The following is a 22,531-nucleotide window of genomic DNA, read 5'->3' on the forward strand; positions in this document are numbered from 1 at the left end:
TTAAAATGACACAAATGAGGGCTTTCTCCACCCAATTTTCCAAAGTGAGTTCATTAGAATGCATAAATGTTGGGAACAGAAAACAACATTCCAATGAAGACTGTTCCCCACAGTCATTGCCACACAGTCATTGCCAGTGAAATGTGCCAAAGTCTGCAAATGTGGTTGTTGCATCCTGATGGTGTGGCCAATCAGTGCATAGTTGCTGCGGATAACCTGGTATGTGTCTTTTTGTTCAGTGTCACTGACAGTTTTCTCTCCAAAGGAAGATGCCTTCAAAACCGCCATCAACATGAACTAAAATCCTACCCTTGATCCATTCATCCCTTCCAACCTCAGTTACACATCAGACCTCCTTTACTCTCACTACAATCCTGAATGTGACATTGGAGGCAATTTTGCACTCGCGCCCGTCGTCAGCGAGAACAGTGACAGCAAGAATCGAGATTTTCATTGGCGAGATCTAATTTCCTGATTTTCCATGTCCTGTGTCGGTGACATAATGAGGTTCTTGCCTACAAATGTCGAGAACCTCATTTTTAAAAAAAACAATTTTTATTCTCCTTTTTAATATTTTCTCCCAAAGTTACATCCAACAATAATCAGTAACAAATGTAATGTCAATCCCCATCTCAATAACAACGATCCCATCCTCCCACCAAACCCCAGACATTAGCCCGCATGTTAACATAAACAAATGCCAAAAAGGAATCAGGAATCTCCCATAGTCACCATGAACACATACAGTCATCCCCCCAGCCCCCCCCCCCCCCCCCCCCCCCCGATTAATGTTCGATGGGATCCAATTCTCGAAAGTGCATAATGAATAACACCCATGAATTGTAGAAGCCCTCCATCCTTCCCCTCAGTTCAAATTTGACCTTTTCCAGCGTCAAGAATTCCAGCAGGTTCCCCCCGCCACGCCATGGCACAGGTTGGAGAGGTTGATCTCCAGTCTAACAGGATCCGCCTTCGGGCGATCACCGAGGTGAAGGCTACAACATCTGCCTCCGAGCCCGTTTCCAACCCCGGCTGGTCCGACACTCCGAATATGGTCTCCCGAGGGCCCGGATCCAGTTTCACGTGCACCACTTTAGAGTTTACCCTAAAAACCTACTTTGCGTAATGCTCCAGCTTTGGACAGGACCAAAACATATGAACATGGTTTGCGGCCCCCCCCCCCCGCAAAGTTCACACACATCGTCTACCCCCTCAAAGAGCCGGCTCATCCTCGCCTTTGTAAGGTGCGCTCTATCCACCACCTTCAGCTGTATCAGCCCCAACCTCGCACATGAGGTGGAGGCATTCACCGTCCGGAGCACCTCACACCAGAACCCCTCCTCCATACCCTCTCCCAACTCTTCCTCCCACTTTGCCTTGATCTCTTCTAGCAGCGGCGAGAACCTCATTTTAATAGAGTTACATATATTTTAATCTCATTACCGAGCTTCCCCGCCCTGCCACATAATTCCCCTTCACTGAATATTCAAACCTCGCTGACGGGTTTACAACAGGTTTGGAAAAACAGGATAGTCGAGGGGATTCCCCCAGGGCACAAAGGTAAGCACAGCCCTCGTGGTGGTGAGGGGGTGTGGGGGGAGCCAAGCAGTGCCTTACCGATGCCCCCTGGCACCCCAACCTGTGTGATGGAGCAGTGTAAAGGGCGGACCTGCTGGAGTGCCCCATTGAGAATGAGGTTCACATCATATTTATTGGGGCTGGGGCGATGAGCCCTGATGCTATTGGTGGTGACGGGGGTTGGGGGGGGGGGATGAGAGCCCTGATGCTTGTGATGAGGGTGGGGGGCCCTATGCTGTTGCTGGTGGGGAGGTGCAAAGGCCTGATGCTGATGGATGGGGGGTTGGGAACAACCAATGTTTTTTTGGGGGGTTCCCCTTGTCTTTAGGGGGGGTGGAGGTTATTTTTTGTGTTGATTGGGCGTCCTTTCAACCAGCACATCTCAATCAAATCTCCCCTCAGCCTCCTCTATGCCAAGGAGAATCCAACCTATCCAATCTTTCCTCATAGCTGCAATTTTCAAATTTTGACATCCTCGTAAATCTCCTCTTTGCCCACTCTAATACAATTACATCCTTTCTGTAATGAAGCGACCAGAGCTGCACACAATACTCAAGTTGTGGCCTAATGTTTCATATAGCTCCAGTAAAACCTCCCTGCTCTGATATTCTATGCCCCAAATAATAAATAAAAGGATCCCCTAATTGAGAAGGTAGTAGTGAACAAACATCTTGAACCGCTCTTGTCCTTCTAAGTGGTAAAGGTCACGGGTCTGGAAGGTGCTTTTGAAGAAGTCATTGTAAGTGGCTGCAGTGCATCTTGTAGATAGTATACGTTGTAGACATTTTCTGCGGCAGATAGAAGGACTGAATGTTTAATGTGGTGGATGTGGTGCCAGTCAAGTTGATTGCTTTGTCTTGGATGATGTTGAGCTTCTTGGAGCTGCATTCATCGAGGCATTCTATTACACTCCTGGCTTGGAGATGCTAGAAAGACTCTGGGAGTAGGGAGTAAGTTAGTCATGTCTAATCTCTGGCCCCTCTTGCAGCAACAGTATTGATGTGACTTGCTCAGTTAAGGTTCTGGTCAATGGTAACCCCCAGAATGTTGATGGTAGGGGATTAAGAGATGATAATAACACTGAAAATCAAGAGGATGATAATAACACTGAAAATCAATGATGATCGGCAAGCCTTTTGTGCTTGCCGATCATCATTGCTTGGCACTTGTGAGGCACCAAAGTTTGTGTTCCTTTTAACAGCCCATGTCTGAATATTCTTCAGGTTTGCTACATGCGGGCGGGGACTGCTTAATTATCTGAGGAATTGTAAATAGAATTGAACACTGTACATTCAGCTCGCATTCCTTCTTCTGACCTGATGATAGAGGGAAGGTCATTGCTGAAGCAACTCAAGCTCTTTGCGCCTGGGGCACTGCCCTGAAAAACTGCTGCAATAATGTTCTGGGGTGAGATCATTAGCATCCAATAACTACAGGCACCTTCCTATGTGCTAGCTACGACTCGAAGAAGAGTTTAGTCCTGATTTCCTTTGACTTCAATTGCAGAGACTTGCAATGACTCTTTCAACAGCACCTTCCAAACATGCAGCCGTTACTACCTAGAAAACAAAAAGGAATAAAACCAGATAGACCATCTGGAATTAACCTAGACACTCGAAACAACAATGAAAAATCCAAACCTGTTGACACAATCTTCCTTACTGACATCACCAAAATTCACAACCTAAAGGGTTGTGAATCTGTGGAATTTGCTACCCCAGAGTGACGTGTATGTAGGGACAGTGAGTAAATTTAAGGAAGAGTGAGTCAGAATTTTAATTGGTGATGGGGTGAAGGGTTATGGAGAACAGGAAGGACGGTGGAGTTAAGGGCAGGATGAGATTAGCCATGATCAAATGGCGGAGCAGACTCGATGGGCCAAATGGCCTAATTCTGCTCCTATATCTTATATGTGTTATGAACATGGTCTCTGGACCCCCATGGTGTCTCATGGCACCAGGTCAAACATGGGCAAGGAAACCTCCTGCTGATTACCCCGTACCATCCACTGTCAGCTGATGTATCAGTATTCCATGTTGAACACCACTTGGAAGATGCACTAAGAGTGGTAAGAGCACAGAGTGCACTCTTGGTGGGGGGACTTTAATGTCCATCAAAGAGTAGCTCAGTAATACCACCACAAGCCGAGTTGGCCGGGTCTTAAGGGACATAGCTGCTACACTGGCACTGCGCCAGATGGTGAGGGAACCAATAAGAGGGAAAAATATACTTGGCCTCATCCTCACCAACCTGCCTGCTGCAGATGCATTTGTCTGTGGCAGCATCATTAGGAGTGACCATCCCACAGTGGAGACAAAGTCCCATCTTGAAACTGAGAATGTCCTCCATTGCATTGTGTAGCACTATCATCGTGCTAAATGGGATGGACTTCGAACATATCTAGCCACTCACAACTGGGCAACCATGAGGCACTGTGGGCCATCACAGCCGAATTGTACTCAACCAAAATCTGTAACCTCCTGGCCTGGCATATCGCCCAATCTAGCATTACCACTAGGCCAGGGGATCAACTCTAGTTCTATGAAGAGTACAGGAGGGCATGCCAGGAGCAATAATACGTATATACCAAGCAATACCAAGTATATCTAAAAATTAGATGTCAACCTGGTGAAGCTACCATGCCAAACAGCATAAGCAACAAGTAATAGACAAAGCTAAGCAATTCAACAACCATCGGATCATGCTAAACTCTGCACTCCTGCCTCATCCAGCCATAAATGATGGTGAACAATTGTTGATTGAGGAGGCTCCGCATATATCCCCATCCACAATGATGAAGGAGCCCAGCACATCAGTGCAAGGGTAAGGCTAAAAGTGTTGCAACAATCTTCAGCCAGAAATGCAGAGTGGATGATCTATCTCTACCTCCTCTGGCGGTCCCCAGCATCACAGATGCCAGTCTTCAGCCAGTTCGATTCACTCCACTTGACATCAAGAAACAACTGATGGTACTGAATACCGCAAAGGCGATGGGCCCTGACAATATTTCAGCAATAGTACTGAAGACTGGTGCTCCAGAACTTGCCGCACTCCGAGCCAAGCTGTTCCAGTACAGTTACAACTCAGGCACCTAATGCAATGTGGAAAATTGCCCAGGTTTCTCCAAGAAACATGACAAATCCAACCCAGCCAATTACCGCTCCATCATTCTGCTCTCGATCATAAGCATAGTGATGGAAATGGTTGTCAACAGTATGAAGGCAGCATTCGACCAAGTATGGCATCAAGAAGCCCCAGCAAAACTAGAGTCAATGGGAGTTGGGGGAAAGCCATCTGCTGGTTGGAGTCATACCTGGCACAGAGGATGATGGCTGTGGTGGTTTGAGGTCAATCATCTCACCTCTAGGACATCACTGCAATGTTTCCTCACGATAGCATCCTAGTTCCAACCTTCTTCATCTGCTTCATCAATGACCTTCCTTCCATCATAAGGGCAAAAGTGGGGATGATTGTTGATAACTGCACAATGTTCAACGCCGTTCATGATTTCTCAGACACTGAAGCAGTCCATGTCCAAGTGCAGCAAACCTGAATAATATCTGGGTTTGGGGTGATAAAGTGGCACGTATTATTTGCACCCAAGTACCAAGAGATGACCATCTCCAACAAGAAAGGATCTTGTCATCGCCCCTTGATATTCAATGGCATTACTATCACTGAATCCCCCATTGTAAACAACCTGGGGATCATGATTGACCAGAAATTGAACTGGACTAGAATCATAGAATTTACAGTGCAGAAGGAGGCCATTCGACCCATCGAGTCTGCACCGGCTCTTGGAAAGAGCCCCCTACCCAAGGTCCACACCTCCACCCTATCCCCATAACCCAGTAACTCCACCCAACTCTAAGGGCAATTTTAGACACTAAGGGCAATTTAGCATGGCCAATCCACCTAACCTGCACATCTTTGGACTGTGGGAGGAAACCGGAGCACCCGGAGGAAACCCACACACACACGGGGAGAACGTGCAGACTCCACACAGACAGTGACCCAAGCAGGGAATCGAACTTGGGACCCTGGAGCTGTGAAGCAATTGTGCTAACCACCATGCTACCGTGTAGCCATATAAATACTGTGGCTACAAGAACAGGTCAATGGAATCCTGTGGCGAGTAACTTACCTTCAAACTCCCAAAAACCTATTCACCATCTACAAGGCATCAGTCAGGAGTGTGATGGGATACTCTCCAATTGCCTCGATGAGTGCAGCTCCAACAGCACTGAAGAATTTTGACACAATCCAGGCCAAAGCAACCCATTTGATTGGTACCCCTTCCACAAATATTCAATCCTTCCATCACTGACAAACAGAGGCAGCCGTGTGTGCCATCTACAAGATGTACTGCAGGAACTCACCAAGGCTTCTTAGGCAGTACCTTACAAACCCACAACCATTACCATCTAGAAGGACAATGGCAGAAGATACCTGGGACCACCACCTGGAGGTTCCGCTCAAAGTCACTATATCGCCGTTCCTTCACTCTCGCTGGGTCAAAATCCACTGTGGGTATTCCTATACCTCAGGGACTCAGCGGTTCAAGAGAGCAGCTCATCACCACCACCTTCTCAAGAGTAACTAGGGGTGTGGAATAAATGCTGGCCTAGCCAGCGATGCCCACATCTCACATACGAGTAAAAAAAATTATAGGGCTCCTTAATGCCACACTTGGTCAAATACTACCTTGATGTGAAGGACAATAACTCTCACCTCTGGAGTTCAGCCCTTTACTCATGACCAATGTAATGAGATCTGGATGAGTGGTCCTGGCAGAACCTAAACTTAACACTGGAGAATATATTGTTGGTGAATAAATGTTGTTTCGTAGCACTCTCACTTGATCACTTTGCTGAGGATTGAGTGTAGACTGATGGGTGGTAATTGATCTATTGTCCTGCTTTCTGTAGACAGGACGGACGTACCTGGGTAATTTTCTACTTTGTCAGGCAGGCGCCAGAATTGTAGCTGTACTGAGGAAGGTAGAGATATATCTAGTTCTGGAACAAAAGTCTCCATCACTACGGTCGGAATGTTGTTTGGGCTCATATCTTTGCTGCAGCAATGCACTCAGCCATATCCTGATGTCTTGTGGACTGAATCAATTGGCTGAAGATAATGTATGATGAGGGAACTCAGGTGAAAGTTGAGATGGATCGTAATCCAGGCATTTCTGGCAAACTCTGGAGCTCAACCACTGAAATTCTACACATGCCCTGGTCACCTCCAGGCTTGATTATTCACAGCTCTTATTAGTGGTCTCCTATCCTCCACCTGAACCAGTTTGGGCTCAAAGAGATCACCTTTTTAGGAGACAAATTATCAGCACAAGGAGTACAGCCTGATCCTGAGAAGCTAAAAGCCATTATCAGCATGCCTCGTCCGCATGATAAAAGAGCGGTACTACGTTTGCTTGGAATGGTGAATTTTGTGGGAAAATTCATCCCCAACTTAGCCTCAAAAACAGTGCCCTTCTGGAATTTAATACGGGAGGCTGTTCTGTTTGAATCGACTGACAGTCATGAAACAGAGTGGTCAAACCCAAAAAATGCATTGACCAACACACCAGTTTTAGCGTTCTTTGACCCAGCAAAGAACACAAAGATATCGACTGATGCCAGCCAGAATGGACTAGTTTTGCTACAAGAAAACGCTGACAAGTCATGGCAACCGGTAGCATACGCATCTAGGTCAATGACAGAAACCGAGAAACGGTATGCCCAAATCGAGAAAGAATGTCTCAGACTAGTGTTGGGAATTGAAAAATCCCACCATTACGTTTACGGCCTGCCAACATTCATTGTGGAGACCGATCACAGACCACTAGTGTCCATTATTCGAAAGAGCCTAAGTGAGGTGTCACCTTGAATCCAGAGACTAATCATGAAGCTACAGAGGTATGACCTCAAGCTAGTGTATAGTGGTTGTGGATGTCCTTTCCAGAGCAACCGACAATAAGGAGCGAAAAGACATCTCTGAAATATTACCGGGATAGGTCGATCTGGTGATGGAAACCCTGCCTGTATCAGACAACAAGTACAAATTGATAAAGGCTGAGACAGAAACCTTGCAGAAGGCTGTCCAGCATATGAGAAAGGGATGGCCTACAGACTCATGCTCCAAGTTCTGGAATGTCAGGCACAAACTCAGCTACATCAATGGCTTTGTGCTTAAGAAAAACAGAATAGTATTTCACATTCATTACGACACTTGACCCTCGGGTAGATTCACAAAGGACACTTGGGTATTGAGAAGTGCAGGAGGCGGGCCAGAGAATCGGTTTATTGGCCAGGGATCAATCAGGACATTCAACGAACAGTGGAACATTGTGAAACTTGCCAAAGATATCAGAATCATCAACGCAAGCAACCCATGAATGGGCGGCACGGTAGCACAATGGGCTGCACAGTGGTTAGCACTGTTGCTTCACAGCTCCAGGATCCCAGATTTGATTCTCAGCTTGGGTCACTGTCTGTGCGGAGTCTGCACATTCTCCCCCTGTCTGCGTGGGTTCCTCTGGGTGGTCCGGTTTCCTCCCACAGTCCAAAGTTGTGCAGGTTAGGTGGATTGGCCTTGCTAAATTGTCCTAAATGTCCAAAAAGGTTAGGTGGGGTTACTGGGTTACCGGGATGGGGTGGAGGTGTGGACTTTAGTGGGGTGTTCTTTCCAAGGGTCGGTGCAGACTCGATGGGCCGAATGGCTTCCTTATGTACTGTAAATTCTGTGATGACTGAAAGTGAGTTAGTCAATAAACAATGGAAGAAGGTTGATCTGTTTTACCTGGATGGCACTGAATACATACTGCGAATTGATTACTACTCCAACTATCCGGAGGTAATGAAACTACTGAATTCCAGCAGTGCCAGCCTGATCCGATGTGCAAAAGAAATTTTTGCACGTCATTGCACACCGCAAATTGTCATGAGTGACAATGGTCCCTGCTTTGACAGTTGGGAGAGGCAGGATTTCGCTGGGAGATATTATTTCAAGCATGTCACCTCCAGTGCTCACTACCCTCAATCCAATGGGCAAGCAGAAAAAGGGGTCCACATTGCTAAGACTCTGCTCAAGAAAGTCGTTGCTTCACACAGTGACCCGTATCTAGCCCTGTTGTCGTATCGCACCACACCACTGAGTAATGGATTCGCTGCAGCTCTATGCTAATAGGGAAGAAGCTGCGGACAACACTTCCCAACATTCCTGGAAAAAATCCGTAATAAGCCCATAATGCAGAAAACCGCTGCTCAAAAGCAGAAACAAACATACTACTAAACCACTCCAGCAGAATGTTGGATCAGTTGATACCGTTCGGATTGAGACACCACAAGGATGGTCCATGACTGCCAAAGTCATAAGACAGGCAGGTCCCAACTCTTTTGTTGTTCTCACGGATCAAGACTCAATATTGAGATGCAATCACAGAGTGTTTCTAAAGCTCGAGGCGAGTCAACCGTTTACTCTTCAATCAAGAATGGACGATGGGGTTGCTCCTCCTTGCACGCCTGATATTACCCACACGGCTGTGGAAACACCGAACATTGAAGCAACCAATGAGCAAGTTGCTTACCGGAAAATAACCAGACTACCTCGTTGTCACCTCAGGCACTGGTTACGTGCCTGCATACTCGCACCACCTGCAGGTCAGATGCTAGGGCAGGCACTGCGACGGTCCACCAGTGTTCGAAGACAACCCAATAGATTTCATTTATAAACATCACTAGCCTGATTGATTGAACTGATGAACAGTCACGTTTGCATGCATGCAGTTTTACATGACTAAAATCAATGTATATGTACAGATTTTGAATGTACATGTTTATCATTCAAAATCATTTCGAAAGAAAGGAGAATGTGATGATAGGTAGACTATCATCTGTATATATTAGATCATCATCTGTATGTGTATTCAAAGTTATATGTTTTACTGTTGTAGTTATAATAATAATAATCTTTTATTGTCACAAGTAGGCTTACATTAACACTGCAATGAAGTTACTGTGAAAAGCCCCTAGTCACCACATTCCGGCGCCTGTTTGGGTACACAGAGGCAGAATTCAGAATGTCCAATTCACCGAACATGCACGTCTTTTGGGACCTGTGTGAGGAAACCAAAGAACCGGAGGAAACCCACGCAGACACGGGGAGAACATGCAGACTCCACACAGACAGTGACCCAAGCCGGGAATCAAACCTGGGACGCTGGCGCTGTGTAGCCACAGTGCTAACTACTGTGCCGCCCTAGCATCCGACCTGTAGGTGGTGCGAGTATGCAGGCACGTAACCCAGATGCACCATGTGTTCGAGGACAAGGTGTTAGTAAGGAGTTGATAGCAGTAGCATATTAGAGTAGCTCTGTAGTATCTTAGTGTAAGTTAGTGTTAGACCATTATTGCCAACTGTATTAATCTTAGACATTATAGTAACCCTTTAGAGTAGTGTTAGTAATAAATAGTTTTGTTGTAAAACAAAGTCTAATGTTCTTTGTTAACACTACCACATCAAGATCCAAGATCAGCATAATTAAAGAACATTACAGTCACATGTCCATTAAAGCCTAAGGAGTCTGTTGATCTCAAGCCATCCAGCTGGGTCCTTAAATGCTGCAGTAACGTACAGTGCAGTTTCTTGGTTGTATGCTTTTCCAGCTGCAATTAAGGGATTGAGCCTGAAGTAATCGACAGAATTTAGAAAAATAGGTTGGTTGCACAGGTGCAAATAACCCCTTTAAGCCATGTCTAATTCTTATGCAGCTCAGTATATCACTGGAAGCCAGGGTGGACTGACCACATAGGAAATTGAGAGATTTTCCCAGTGCACCAGAGCATAGTCCCATATTGTCACTTTGTGATAATCCTATAGAATCACTCCCTTTAGGGGAGTCAATCTTCCCCTTCTGGAACCAGAGATTGATTTTCTTCGTCAGCAGAACAAACATTACATCTGAAGATATTGAACTTATCACCAAAAGTAAAACAAATGCAATATTCTTACTTTAAATCCAAGGGAGATTGACACCACTGAGGAAGTTTTCAAACTTATGATTGCACAGTCTTGAACATGATTTGTTGCAAGAAGAGACTGAGTTAATAAATCCTGGTGCTCACTCAATTTAAATGTATCCTGTTAAGAAAAAATAATCATAATACTATACAGTAATTCAAAACATTAAAAGCATATTTTAACCTATGTTTTCTTCAATGTTAGGTTTGGGTACTTGGACATCATCTTCGCTCAGCATTTTTAACAATGTCTTCTCTATAAAATAATAGCATAACCAACCAACTAATTAGAAAATTGCCAAGTAATGATGATCTTGAGCATCCACCCCTATCCTCCCATCCAGCCAACCTTCAATGCCGTCACTATCGCTGAGTCTTCCGCCATTAACATCCTTAAAGACACTACTGAACAAAAGTTGAAATGGGCCAGCTATATAAACATTATGGTATTGATCACTTGATGTCTATATACCATTGATAAGGTTGAAGTAAGGTAGATGTAGATGGAAGGAATTCTCGCAACTCAGTTGTTTGGGAGCAACACCCCAAGAAACTCAGAATAGAGCAGTTGGTTTGATTGGTGTCTGTATTTGCACAGAAATCTAACCCCCACTATCACCTGAGTATTCTATGGCTACAGTATATGTAATTTACAGGATGCATTACAGCAACTTATCAAAGTTACTTTAGAAGAACCCTCTCCCATGCTAGGTGTGCGATCAAGAATGAGGGGAGTAAGATCTGTCAGGTTTCACATCTTAAAGAAAGGTAATCCATATTGGACTCAATGTTACTTCTGTTTCTCTCTTCACAGCCCTGCTCCTAGACCTGTTGAGTTTTTTAAAGCACTTTCTGTTTTTATTTCAGATTTTCAACAGCTGCTGTATTTTGCTTTTTTTGGTTTTCAAATGTTTTACTCCATTCTTAAAGTTACAACACCACTGCTTTGGCTAGCACAGTGGTCAGCACTGCTGTATCACACAGCCAGGGTCCTGGGTTAGATTCTGACCTTGGGTGACTATCTGTGTGGAGTTTGCATGTTCTCCCTATGTCTGCGTGGGTTTCCTCTGGGTGCTCCGGGTTCATCCCACAATCCAAAGATCTGCAAGTTTAGGTGGATTGGCCACATTAATTTGCCCCTTAGTGTCCAAGGATGTGCAAGTTAGGTTACGCAGATAGACTGGGAAGTGGATCTGGGTAGAGTGCTCTTTCGGAGGCCCAGTGCAGACGCAATGGGCCGAACAGCCTACCTCTGCACTGTAGGGATTCTATGGAATGCGCAGAGTGGACAGGGAAAGCCCCTAATCCATCTCACTGCTTGCTCTGCAAACCAATTCAAATTCAATTGAATCCAATTCATGGGCTGGAATTCTCTGGTCATCGTGATTCAATGTTCCTGCCGGCAGTGCACACCTGCCTGCGGGTTTCCTGGCGGAGTCAGGTGGCTTCAATGGGAAATCCCATTGACAAGCAGCGGGAAGATAGAATCCCGCCACCAGCAAATGACACACCACCGGGAAACACGCTGGCGGACCGGAAAGCCCAGCCCATGGTTTCCACAAGAGATTATGTGGAGATGCTGACGTTGGACTGGGGTGGGCACAGCAAGAAGTCTTACAATACCAAGTTAAAGTCCAACAGGTTTGTTTTGAATCACTAGCTTTCGAATCACTAACTCACCTGATGAAGGAGCTGCGCTCCGAAAGCTAGTGATTCAAAACAAACCTGTTGGACTTTAACCTGGTGTTCTAAGACTTTCACAAGAAAGACATACAAGATCCAAGTTAACAAGAAAATGCATTGCCCCTCATCTTGGGCTTGATAGACTAGATCAATAGAATCCCTACAGTGCAGAAGGAGGCCACCGGCCTTTGGAAAGAGCACCCTACCCAAGCCCATGTCTCTAACCTATCCCGTAACCCCACCTAACCTTTTGGACACTAAGGGGTAATTTAGCATGTCCAATCCGAAGCAGGCACTCCCAGTGTAGATTTTGGAGTTCTGAGGTTCTTGCTGTGGTGGAAAGTGGCTGCTGCTACTGCTCTCTCTCTGTTGCTGCTGCTCAGTTTACTGCCTGTTCTCAGTGATGTTTGCTGCTGAGTTGCCTGGAGGGTGGAGACGTGAGGGAAGGAAGGAGAGAAAGACAAGAAGGCGACTTCAAGATTCAACACTGAGTTGGGAATAGAGTCCTTTGGACTGCTTGTTCGCTGGGCCCCTTCTGGGCTGATAGCCTGGTTCTCCTAATCATCATCTTCCTTCAGCAAGGACAAAGCCCTCATTTTCCATCAGGTGTGTTTGTTCTGAGACAGAGGGATCCATGTACAGTTTGTTTGCTGAGTCCCTCTTGGGCCGTAGACCCCATACACCAGCGGCTTATTTCTACAGGGAGGACATCGGATTCCAGTGTTTTTGCTGAGCCTTACTCAGGCTGAAGACCTCGCAAACCAGCACCTACTTACATCGTTGTGGTCGTCCTGGAGTGTGAGCACGGACTGAGGTTTTGCTGGGCTTCCTTGCGGGCTGAAGATCTCCTTGTGCTCACTTATCCTCCCAGCTTCACAGGAGTCTCAACAGTCTCCCACCTCAGGCACCAATTCATCTACGGTGCCCCACCCTCCTGAGCCGCAATTCTCCTCCTCCCGCTGTGTCCCTTGCTCTCTCTTCCCTTCCTTCCTCGTTCCTCCGCATACCTTCCTGGGAGAAGAATACATTGTTCCACCTCGCTCTTCCCCTAAACCACCCCCCCCCCCCCCCCACCCCCAGTCTATTTTCCAATCTACTACAACACGACAAAGCCCCCATTGGAGTGGGCATGGCACTTGTCCTGACGGCTACTCCACCTATGCCGGCGGTGGGGCAGTCCAAATCCAGCTATGCAGGGGTGGTGGCCACGCGGCCTCCACTACTCCCACAGCCTCGCCACCCTTCCGGTTGCTAACCCAGAAACTGAGGGTTAAGTGCTGCGCTCACCCCACCGTCACCATAAAGGCGTGTGTTTGCACAATGGCCGAGGAGCCAACAACCCCGGCCATTGTGGCCGCCTCGTATCTACAGGAAAGGCGAGAAGGCAGTTCACCTCGCCCTTGAAAAGGGGCTCTCAGTGGCCGAGACGTACTAGGGGGCCACCGCCGAGAGAGTCATGCTCGCCAGCGTTCCGCCGAACCTCCCTATGGAGCTCCTCCTCCCCCACATCCAACTACTTGGGGAGGTACGTTCCGAGGATGCACTGCTCCCTCTTAGCCTAAGGGATGCACCCCTCGGGCACATCTACTCCTTCCGGTGCCAGGCTTTTGTCTGCCTGGCCCGAGAAGAGGTATTAGAGGGGGGATTCAAAGTCTCCCATCCAAGGTCAACATGGACACAAAGGTGGCATCAGCTGGCCCGCTGTCCCCTTCTGATGGACTGATTTTGAGTCCATCTGTAGCGAGGCGGTGAACTCTCTCGTGCCTGGCACCATGTCGCCCCATATCTCCGAGGGAACTCTGGGATTTTCTATATGCCAACCGCGGTCGCTGAAACTGAATGCAGCTAGCCCTCGACCAGTGGTCAGAGATGGCACTGCTCATTAAGTCTTCCCGCGCCTACGTTAAAGATGCAGGAGACACGGATGCAACTGAGCAGTGCTGGCTGAAATCTTTCCTTGACAGACTCCAGAGGGAGTGGAGGGGCACGTGCTCCTCTGCTCCCTCCAAACACTAAAATGGTGACGGTGAAGATGGCACTTTAATGCTGACATGGAGGTGACCATAACCAGCCTGAACATCAACGGCAGCAGGTATGCTCTCCGCAGTTTCCAGAGCTTCTTGTCCTCCGGGATGGGAAGTATGTGGCGTGCATCCTGCAAGAAACCCACACCACTCCAAGAGACAAAGCCACGTGGCTCCCGGAGTGACGAGGGGCAGTCTACATGAGTCACCTGACCTCACGTTTAGGCGGGGTGGCTATCTTGTTGGCCTCACAATTTCAGCTGGAGATTTTAGGGATCAAGGAGCTAGTGCCAGGCCGGTTGCTGCACCTGACGGTCCGCGAGGGAGGGTGAGGTACTTCACTTTGTGAATGTCTACGCTCCCAGGCTGGCCAACAGCAGATGACTTTCTTCGAGCAAGTGTCCACTCATCTTGGCACCATTGCCGCAGGCAAGTGCACCCTTGGGACAAAGGACCACCTTGGTACACACCGTGGCTCTCGTGCGGTGGAAAAGTTAAGGAACCTGGTCGGGTTCTTTGACGTGGTGGATGTCTGGCAGACTCTCTCTCTTGACTTCAGGGTCTTCACCTTTGTGAGGCCTGGGGTCGGAGCGCCCAGAATCAACCGCTTCTACATTTTCAGGGCTTACCTGCCCTATGTCCCGACTGCCTCTATGCAGCAGGTGCCGTGCTCGGACCACTGTCTGGTGTGGGTGGGGCTCCGCGTACTGGCACTTTAACAACCTGCTGCTGGAGGATGAGCGATTCCTGGGCTCATTTCGTCGCTTCTGGACCGTCTGGAGGAGAGCTGGGAGGCTTCCCCTCCTTGAGGCTATGGTGCGATGTGGGCAAGACTCACGTACATGCTTCCTGTCAGGAGAATACAAGGAGCTTGACAAAGAGCCGGAAATCCAGGGCCGAGGAACTGGAGAAGGAGGTGCTCGACCTGCAGCCACGTCTCGGTCAGCAACTTGTCGGGTCCCCCGGTGCATACGTGAGGTCGCGGATCCAGACCCTAATGGACATGGGCCGCAGCTCCCTCATCTTCTGGTCGCTGGAAATAAGGCGGGGGATCTGTCAGCAGCTCCTTATGCTGACAATGCATTTCTCGTCTCGGATGCGGAGGTCAGGGTCCAAATCCGAAGCTTCTACAGTGCCCTTTTCTCCCTAGCTCTGTCCAGCGAGGCTGCTTGCAGAGTTTTGTGGGAGGACCTGCCGCAGGTCAGCCCGGAGGGCACCGGGAGGCTTGATACCCCTATAAGCCTTGGGGAGCTGATTGGCAACTTCGATAGCCTGTCCAGGGACACAACCCCAGGGCTGGACGGGCTGACCATGGAGACCTTCAGGGTGTTATGGGACATCCTGGAGAGCGACTACGCGGGAGTCCTGGGGGAACCATTACCCTGCTGTCAAGAGGGGTGGGGGGGGGGGGGGGGGTGGGGGAGGAGAGGGAGGTTTCCACACCTTAAAAACTGCCGACTGATCTCCCTCCTCAGCACGGACTACAAGATCTTCGTCAAGGTGATGTGCTTGCGCCTTGGCACCATGCTGGACCACATGATTCACCCTGACTAGTTCACGAACACCATTTTGAGCGACTGGCAGAGGCGCAAGCTCTGGCTCGCGGTCAATGCCATCCGAGACCTCAAAACGGTCTGCTCGGACCCGATCGCACTCACGGTCTGGAGGACATGCAGGTGGTACCCCATCAGGGTGAACCCCTGCCTGGACGGAATTCCACATTGGCCCCAGGCCCCGAAACCTCCCTCGGGGGCTGGTGCCCCACAATCCTAGCCGTCTCATGGAAATGCCCTCAGTGCCTTTTCGCACTGCGTGGAGTTTTCCTCTGCAGGCTGCCGCTCCTCACCGTTACCTGGACATGCCACGGCGTGGCTTGTTGTCGTCCGGCGGCAGAGGTCGACCACTGAAGGTCCCTCTATGGAGGAGTCCGACCCCTCAATCTTAGGGGACCTGGGATGGAGGGTGTTGCATGCAGCAATGCCATACAATCAATGATTGCACTGGTTGACTGACTCCCAAGAAGCCTGCTATTTTTGCAGCCTTGTGAGTCCATGGACCACGATTATGTTACGTGTTATAGGCTGCACCCCCATTTTAGTTTTTTGTCAAATCTTTTGTTGAGTTTTTGTTTGCACTTCAGCCCCACGCTCCTGATCTATGAGCATCCGGTGTGGAGGGGCAGGGAAAGCGGAGCACCTCCTTGTTAGCCTGCTCCTGGCACTGGCGGAGCATGCCATTCGTCCGACCAGGCTGTATATCCCTCTTCCGCGGCTACATTTGCGGCCGGGTGACCCACGGGCACCGTTGAGGCCTTCCATGCCAGGTGGGCACCATCGGGGTTGGGATGCTTTATTGACCCTTTGAATTGCACTCTCATTTTATGTTTTTAAGTTTCTGGTGATTTTTGTTACTTTTGGGGCAGTGCCCCTAACAGGAGCGGCTGTTTTTGCTTTGTCCTTTCTTCTATTTTCCTTTCTTCTATTTTGTTGGTTGACGTCAAAAGGGTGGGCAATCCACCTAACCGGCACTTATTTCTACTGAAACCGTAAACTCCACACAGTCACCCAAGGCCGGCATTGAACCCGGGTCCCTGGCAGTGTGAGGCAGCAGTGCTAACCCCAAATGGGGTCATGTTCCTGATCACCAATCTAGTAAGTGAGTGAGCGACGACGCGGCCCTCATACCTCACCGGCCCTCATACCTCAACCGCCATCCCTTCTTTCCCCTCGGCGGGGCTCCAAAGCCGCAGCGCCGGGGCGGAGCCACGGGACAATGAAGAGGGGCAGGCCCCGCCCACTCTGATTGGATAGATGAGCGGGGCGCTCGCCCAGTGCACTGTGGCGATTGGTCGGTGAGGCTAACAATCAGGGCGCGTCATTCTTAAACCGTTGCAGTGTCGCCATAGAAACCGTTCCGCGTCCCGCTGACCGCCGGACGGTTTCTTTTCCTCCCCCCCCCCTCCCCAAAACAAACAGCTCAGCTCTCCTTCGCTGGAAAGGCGAGCGAGGGACGCGCGCCGGGAGGCCGCGCTCAGGATGTGGGGACGCGCGCCGGGGGCGAGCGGGACCCCCATGAGTTGGAGGAGCAGCGGCTCGGGTCACATCAGTGTCCACCGGCCGTTCACCAGCGGCGGAGTAGTGAGTGAGGGGAAAGTGGGGACATTAAACGATATGATTCGCACAGTTGCCCTCCCCCCCACGTGTGGTTTCTGACTCCCATCACCCGCTCCTCGTCCCCATTAACCGTGTGATGTTTATCGATCGATACCCGAATCGTTTACTTCCAGCCCCCCTCCTCCGGGCCCGCTCCTGGGAGCGACGCCGCCGAATAAATGTGCCCCCTTTTGTTGTTGTTAGTTGTCAGGCACCTACCGAGAGGGAACTGTCCAGCAAGCGAGTCAGTAATCTCAAGCTGAAAAGTCTCGCCTTTCTGGAGGCTGCCGTCGGTGCGCGAATTGCGGTTTGCATGTCGGATACAAGAGGATCAGAGAACCGGCCAGGCGCTAAACGTCACCCCCTCCTCTCTGCACAGACTCTTGTCAGACCTGCCCAGATTGTCCAGTGGTTTCTGTTTTCGCTACAGAGGCTGTCCAGAGGGGCGGGTTTATGTTTGGCCGGGTTTATTGCTTTGGTGGTGGGGGGTTTACCGGGATTTGGTGACCTTTTATTTTCCGTGCTGAGCACCGTTTGTGATGTCGGGGTAGTGTCCGAACAGCCTTATCATTGAAACTGTAAACATCTGAATTATATACCCATCAGTCCATAAGAGGGTCATTTAGGAGTCTGCTGACAGTGGGGAAGAAGCTGTTTTTGAGTCTGTTCGTGCGTGTTCTCAGACTTCTGTATCTCCTGCCCCATGGAAGAAGTTGGAAGAGTGAGTAAACCTGGTGGGAGGGGTCTTTGATTATACTGCCCACTTTCCCCAGGCAGTGGGAGGTGAAGATGGAGTCAGTGGATGGGGGTTCATGTGATGGACTGGACTGTGTTCACGACTCTGAAGTTTCTTGCGGTCTTGAGCCGAGCAGTTGCCATACTAAACTGTGATGCAGCCAGATAGGATGCTTTCCGTGGTGCACCTGTAAAAGTCGGTTAGACTCAATGTGGACAGGCTGAATTTCCTTAGTTTCCTGAGGAAGTATAGGTGCTGTTGTGCTTTCTTGGTTGTCGCGTCAACATGGGTGGACCAGGACAGATTTTTGGTGATGTGCACCCCTAGGAATTTGAAGCTGTCAACCATCTCTACCTCAGCCCCGTTCATGCGGACTGGGGCGTGTACAACATTTTGTTTCCTGAAGTCAATGACCAGCTCTTTAGTTTTGCTCACATTGAGGGAGATATTGTTGTCGCTGCACCATGCCATGAGGTTTTCTATCTCCCTCCTGTATTCTGACTCATCGTTGTTCGTGATCCGATCCACTATGGTCGTGTCGTCAGCAAACCTGTAGATGGAGTTGGAGACTAATTTTGCCATGCAATCGTGAGTTTAGGGAGTATAGTAGGGGGCTAAATACACAGCCTTTCGGGTCCTGGTATTGAGGACTATCATGGAGTAGCTGTTGTTTATTCTTACTGATTATAAGTCTATGGGTCAGGAAGTCGAGGATCCAGTTGCAGAGTGAGAAGCCAAGTCCTAGGTTTTGGAGCTTTGATATGAGCTTGGCTGGATTATGGTGTTGAAGATGGAGCTGTAATCAATGAATAGGAGTCTGATCTGGGAGACCAGGGGGCGAGAGAGGCTGACTTTTTGGCCTTTACCTCCTTGGTAGCCCAGAGACGGATCTTTTTAGTGTGGAGGGACACAAAGCCCCCTAAATCAGGGGTTTGGGTTAGTATCATTCTCAGACTTGAGAAAATTAAGCTCGCCCTGAGAGGATCAACATTAGGGTTCGTCCGGAGGTGGTAGCCGTTTATCGACTTTCTTCGGAGAAAACTAAAGCGTCAGCAGATTCAGGGGGGGGGGGGGGGGGGAAGAGTTAGACTATTTTGTGTTTTAGAGTAGGCGGGAACAATAGGAGATGGAGGGATGTGTTACGTACTGAACTATGTGTACATTTATATTGTTATAAAATCATAAATGTCTTAAAATGTTAAAAAAAGAAAAATGAATCGGACTCTGATGTAGCAGTCTTTGTTGTCGAGATGCTCCAGGAATGAGTGTAAGGCTAGGGAGATGGCGTCTGATGTGGACTGGTTGCAGCGGTATGTGAATCGCAGTGGATCTAGGCATTCTGGGAGTTTGTAGTTGATGAGCCTCATCACCAACCTCTCGAAGAACTTCATTACGATTGATGTTAGGGCCACCGGCCGATGGTCATTGGGGCACGTTGCCCGGTTCTTTGGCACCGGTATGATGATGGTCTTATTGAAGCAGGTGGGAACCTTGGAATGGAGTATGGGGAGGTTGAAGATGTACGTGAACACATCTGCCAGCTGGTCCATTCAGGATCTGAGTGCACGACCAGGGATCCTGTCCAGGCCAGTCGCCTTCTGAGGGGTCACGATAAGGAAGGCTGATCTGACTTCGGAAGCTGTGATGGTGGGTGTTGGTGTATCCGGGGCTGCTGGGGCAGTCAACAGCGGTTTGATGGTTTCCTGCTCAAACCAAGCATAGAATGCGTTGAGTGGGAATAGAGGGATGGGAATAGAGGGATACGGACCCAGGAAGTGTAGAAGATTGTAGTTTAGTCGGGCAGCATGGTCGGCACGGGCTTGGAGGGCCGAAGGGCCTGTTCCTGTGCTGTACATTTCTTTGTTCTTTGTTCATCGTTCATCAGGAAGGGGTGCGCTGCTGCCGGAGATTCTGCTTGGCTTTGCTTTGTAACTCTTTAGGTTGCGAGAATCTGTAACGCTAGTCTGTGACTCTATTGGTTTGATATTGCCTCTTGGCATCCCTGATGACTGTGTGGAGGTTGTACCTGGATTTCGTGTCTAGGTCAGGGTCCACTGACTTGGAACACCTCAAACATGGCCTTCAGTAGGGTGTCAATCTCCTTTGACAACCACTCTGATTTTTAAACAAAATATTTTTATTCAATACACTCAGATTTTTAAACAAAATATTTTTATTCAAGGCATTTTACATATATTCACATTCACAGAATATCAGAAGAACATCGCATCAACCCAACAAACAATCACAGACCTCCAAACCCCCCTGATACCAACACCCAACCACATCTCGCCTGACCCATTTTACCCCCACCGCCCTCCCCTTCAATTCTCCTTGAAGAAATCAATGAACGGTTTCCACCTCCGGGTGAACCCCCTCCCCTTTGCTGACTCCTCAATTCTCTTTGAAGAAATTAATGAACGGTTTCTACCATCGGGTGAACCCCTCTTCCGACTCCCACAGAGCGAACTTGACCTTCTCCAACCTTAGGAATTCTCCCGTCAACCCAACAAAATCTATCTCTGGGCTATCAGGGAGGAAAAGGCCAATACATCGCACCTCCTCCCGGACCCCCGGGTGTTCCGACACACCAAATATCGTCACTTCCGGACTCTGAACCAGTCCGACACCCAGCACCTCGGACATCACTTCTGAGAACCCGTGCCAGAACCCCCTCAGTCTTGGTCATGCCCAGAACATGTGGATGTGATTTGCATGCTCCCCCTCGCCGCACACCATGCACAACTTACCTCCACCCCGCAAAGAACCTGCTCATCTTCGCTATTGTTATGTGGGCCCCCTGCATCACTTTAAACTGGATGAGGCTCAACCTCACACACGATGAAGACGCATTCACCCTCCGCAAGGTTTCTGTCCATGTCCCGGCCCGCATCGCCCCACGCAGCTCCTCCCACTTGCGCTTAATACCTTCCATTGGAGCTCCCTCCCTCTCCATTAATTCTTTATAAATATACAACAATCCCCTCCTATTTTATCTTCTGATTTAAAAACTTATCCTGCAACGCCGGAGACAGCAGCCCTCGGGAAGGATGGCACCTCTCTCACGAAAGTCAATCCCCAACTGCTGCCATCCCTAATACCTCGCGTCCAGCCCTGCTGGCACCAACTTCTGGAGGTTAGATGTGGGGCTGTTGGCAGATGAGAGGGGGTGTGAGCAGGTGAGAGCTGCTATCGGGGCTACATGGAATTGTTGCAAATTGGTGCCCACAGCAACATGTCTGTCAACCCAAAATGTTGTCTGCATTGCCTGCACACTTAACGTCGACACCACCACTGGGCTCACGGTGTACCTGGCCGGCGAGAACGGCAGAGGTGCCAACAACAGAGCCCTTAAACTCATCCATGACATGACACCATCTCCTCCCTCCCTCACCCCATTCCAAAAATGCCTGCCTCATCGACTGGGCTTTCCCCACCCACACTAACTCCGAAATGACCCTACTGACCTTCCTAAAAAAAGACTTGGGGACAAAGATAGGGAGGTTCTGCAACATGAACAGAAACCTGGGCAGCACCATCATTTTCATTGTCTGCACACGCCCAGCCAGCGATAGCGACAACACATACATCTTAAATTCCCCTTCATTCCCTCCACCAATCGAACCAAATTCAGTCCCTTGCCACTGGATACCCAAGTATCTAAAACTCGTTCCCACCACCCTTAACGGCAACTCCCCTAATCTCCTTTCCTGCCTTCTGTCATTGATCGGGTACACCTCACTCTTTCCCATGTTCAATTTATATCCCAAAAACAGCCAAATTCCACCACATCTCCGTAATCCGTTCAATGCTGCCCATCAGGTCCAAAATATGTAATTACAATTCGTCTGTGTACAACAAAACGCAATGCTCGGCAACAACCTCTGTTCAATCTCTCTCCATTCCCTCGATGCCCCAAGTGCCATTGCCAATGGCTCGATCATCAAGGCAAGAAGTAGCGGGGAGAGCGGGCACCCTTGTCTCATCCCATAACCTACCCCAAAGTACCCCAAACACACTTGGTTCATCCGAACGCTTGCCACTGGAGCCTTGTACAACTGACAGACCCAATACACAATCCCTTGCCCGAACCCAAGCCCCCCAGCACCTCAAACAAATATGCCCACTCCACCCAATCAAAAGCCTCCGCATCCATTGCCACCACCGCCTCCAACTCCTGCCACCCCCCCCTCCCCATGCCCCCAAGGGTATCATAATCACATTAAGTAGCCCCCGCATATACGCCGACAACTGCCTTCCCTTCACAAGTCCTGTCTGGCCATCCCCTATCACCCCCGACACGCTCCTCAATTTGCGATGCAAGCACCTTCGCCATCAGCT

At 49.1% G+C, this 22,531-nt stretch overlaps 2 protein-coding genes across 10 annotated transcripts in view; one reads left to right on the forward strand and one right to left on the reverse strand.

Annotated features, from left to right (window-relative positions):
- The window catches only part of pfn4 (profilin family member 4), a 56,337-nt gene extending 38,435 nt beyond the window's left edge, over window positions 1-17,902 (reverse strand). The window contains exons 1-2 of one of the 4 annotated variants that reach the window (XM_072499117.1): window positions 17,674-17,902; window positions 10,588-10,716 (exon numbers count right to left, since the gene is read on the reverse strand). In XM_072499117.1, the coding sequence (XP_072355218.1) occupies window positions 10,588-10,716; window positions 17,674-17,769 (225 nt within the window). In that variant the 5' untranslated portion in view covers window positions 17,770-17,902. Of the gene's footprint in view, window positions 1-10,587; window positions 10,717-17,003; window positions 17,080-17,673 lie in introns of those variants that run through there. The other 3 variants (XM_072499115.1, XM_072499116.1, XM_072499118.1) reach the window with 3 other exon arrangements.
- fam228a (family with sequence similarity 228 member A) overlaps window positions 17,269-22,531 on the forward strand; it is a 76,459-nt gene continuing 71,196 nt past the window's right edge. For 5 of the 6 annotated variants that reach the window (XM_072499108.1, XM_072499110.1, XM_072499111.1 and 2 more), the window contains exon 1: window positions 17,269-17,439. In XM_072499108.1, coding sequence (XP_072355209.1) covers window positions 17,338-17,439 — 102 coding nt within the window. In that variant the 5' untranslated portion in view covers window positions 17,269-17,337. Of the gene's footprint in view, window positions 17,440-18,065; window positions 18,176-22,531 lie in introns of those variants that run through there. The other variant, XM_072499109.1, reaches the window with a different exon arrangement.

Source organism: Scyliorhinus torazame, chromosome 4 (assembly GCF_047496885.1).
Source record: "Scyliorhinus torazame isolate Kashiwa2021f chromosome 4, sScyTor2.1, whole genome shotgun sequence".
NCBI lineage: Eukaryota > Metazoa > Chordata > Chondrichthyes > Carcharhiniformes > Scyliorhinidae > Scyliorhinus > Scyliorhinus torazame.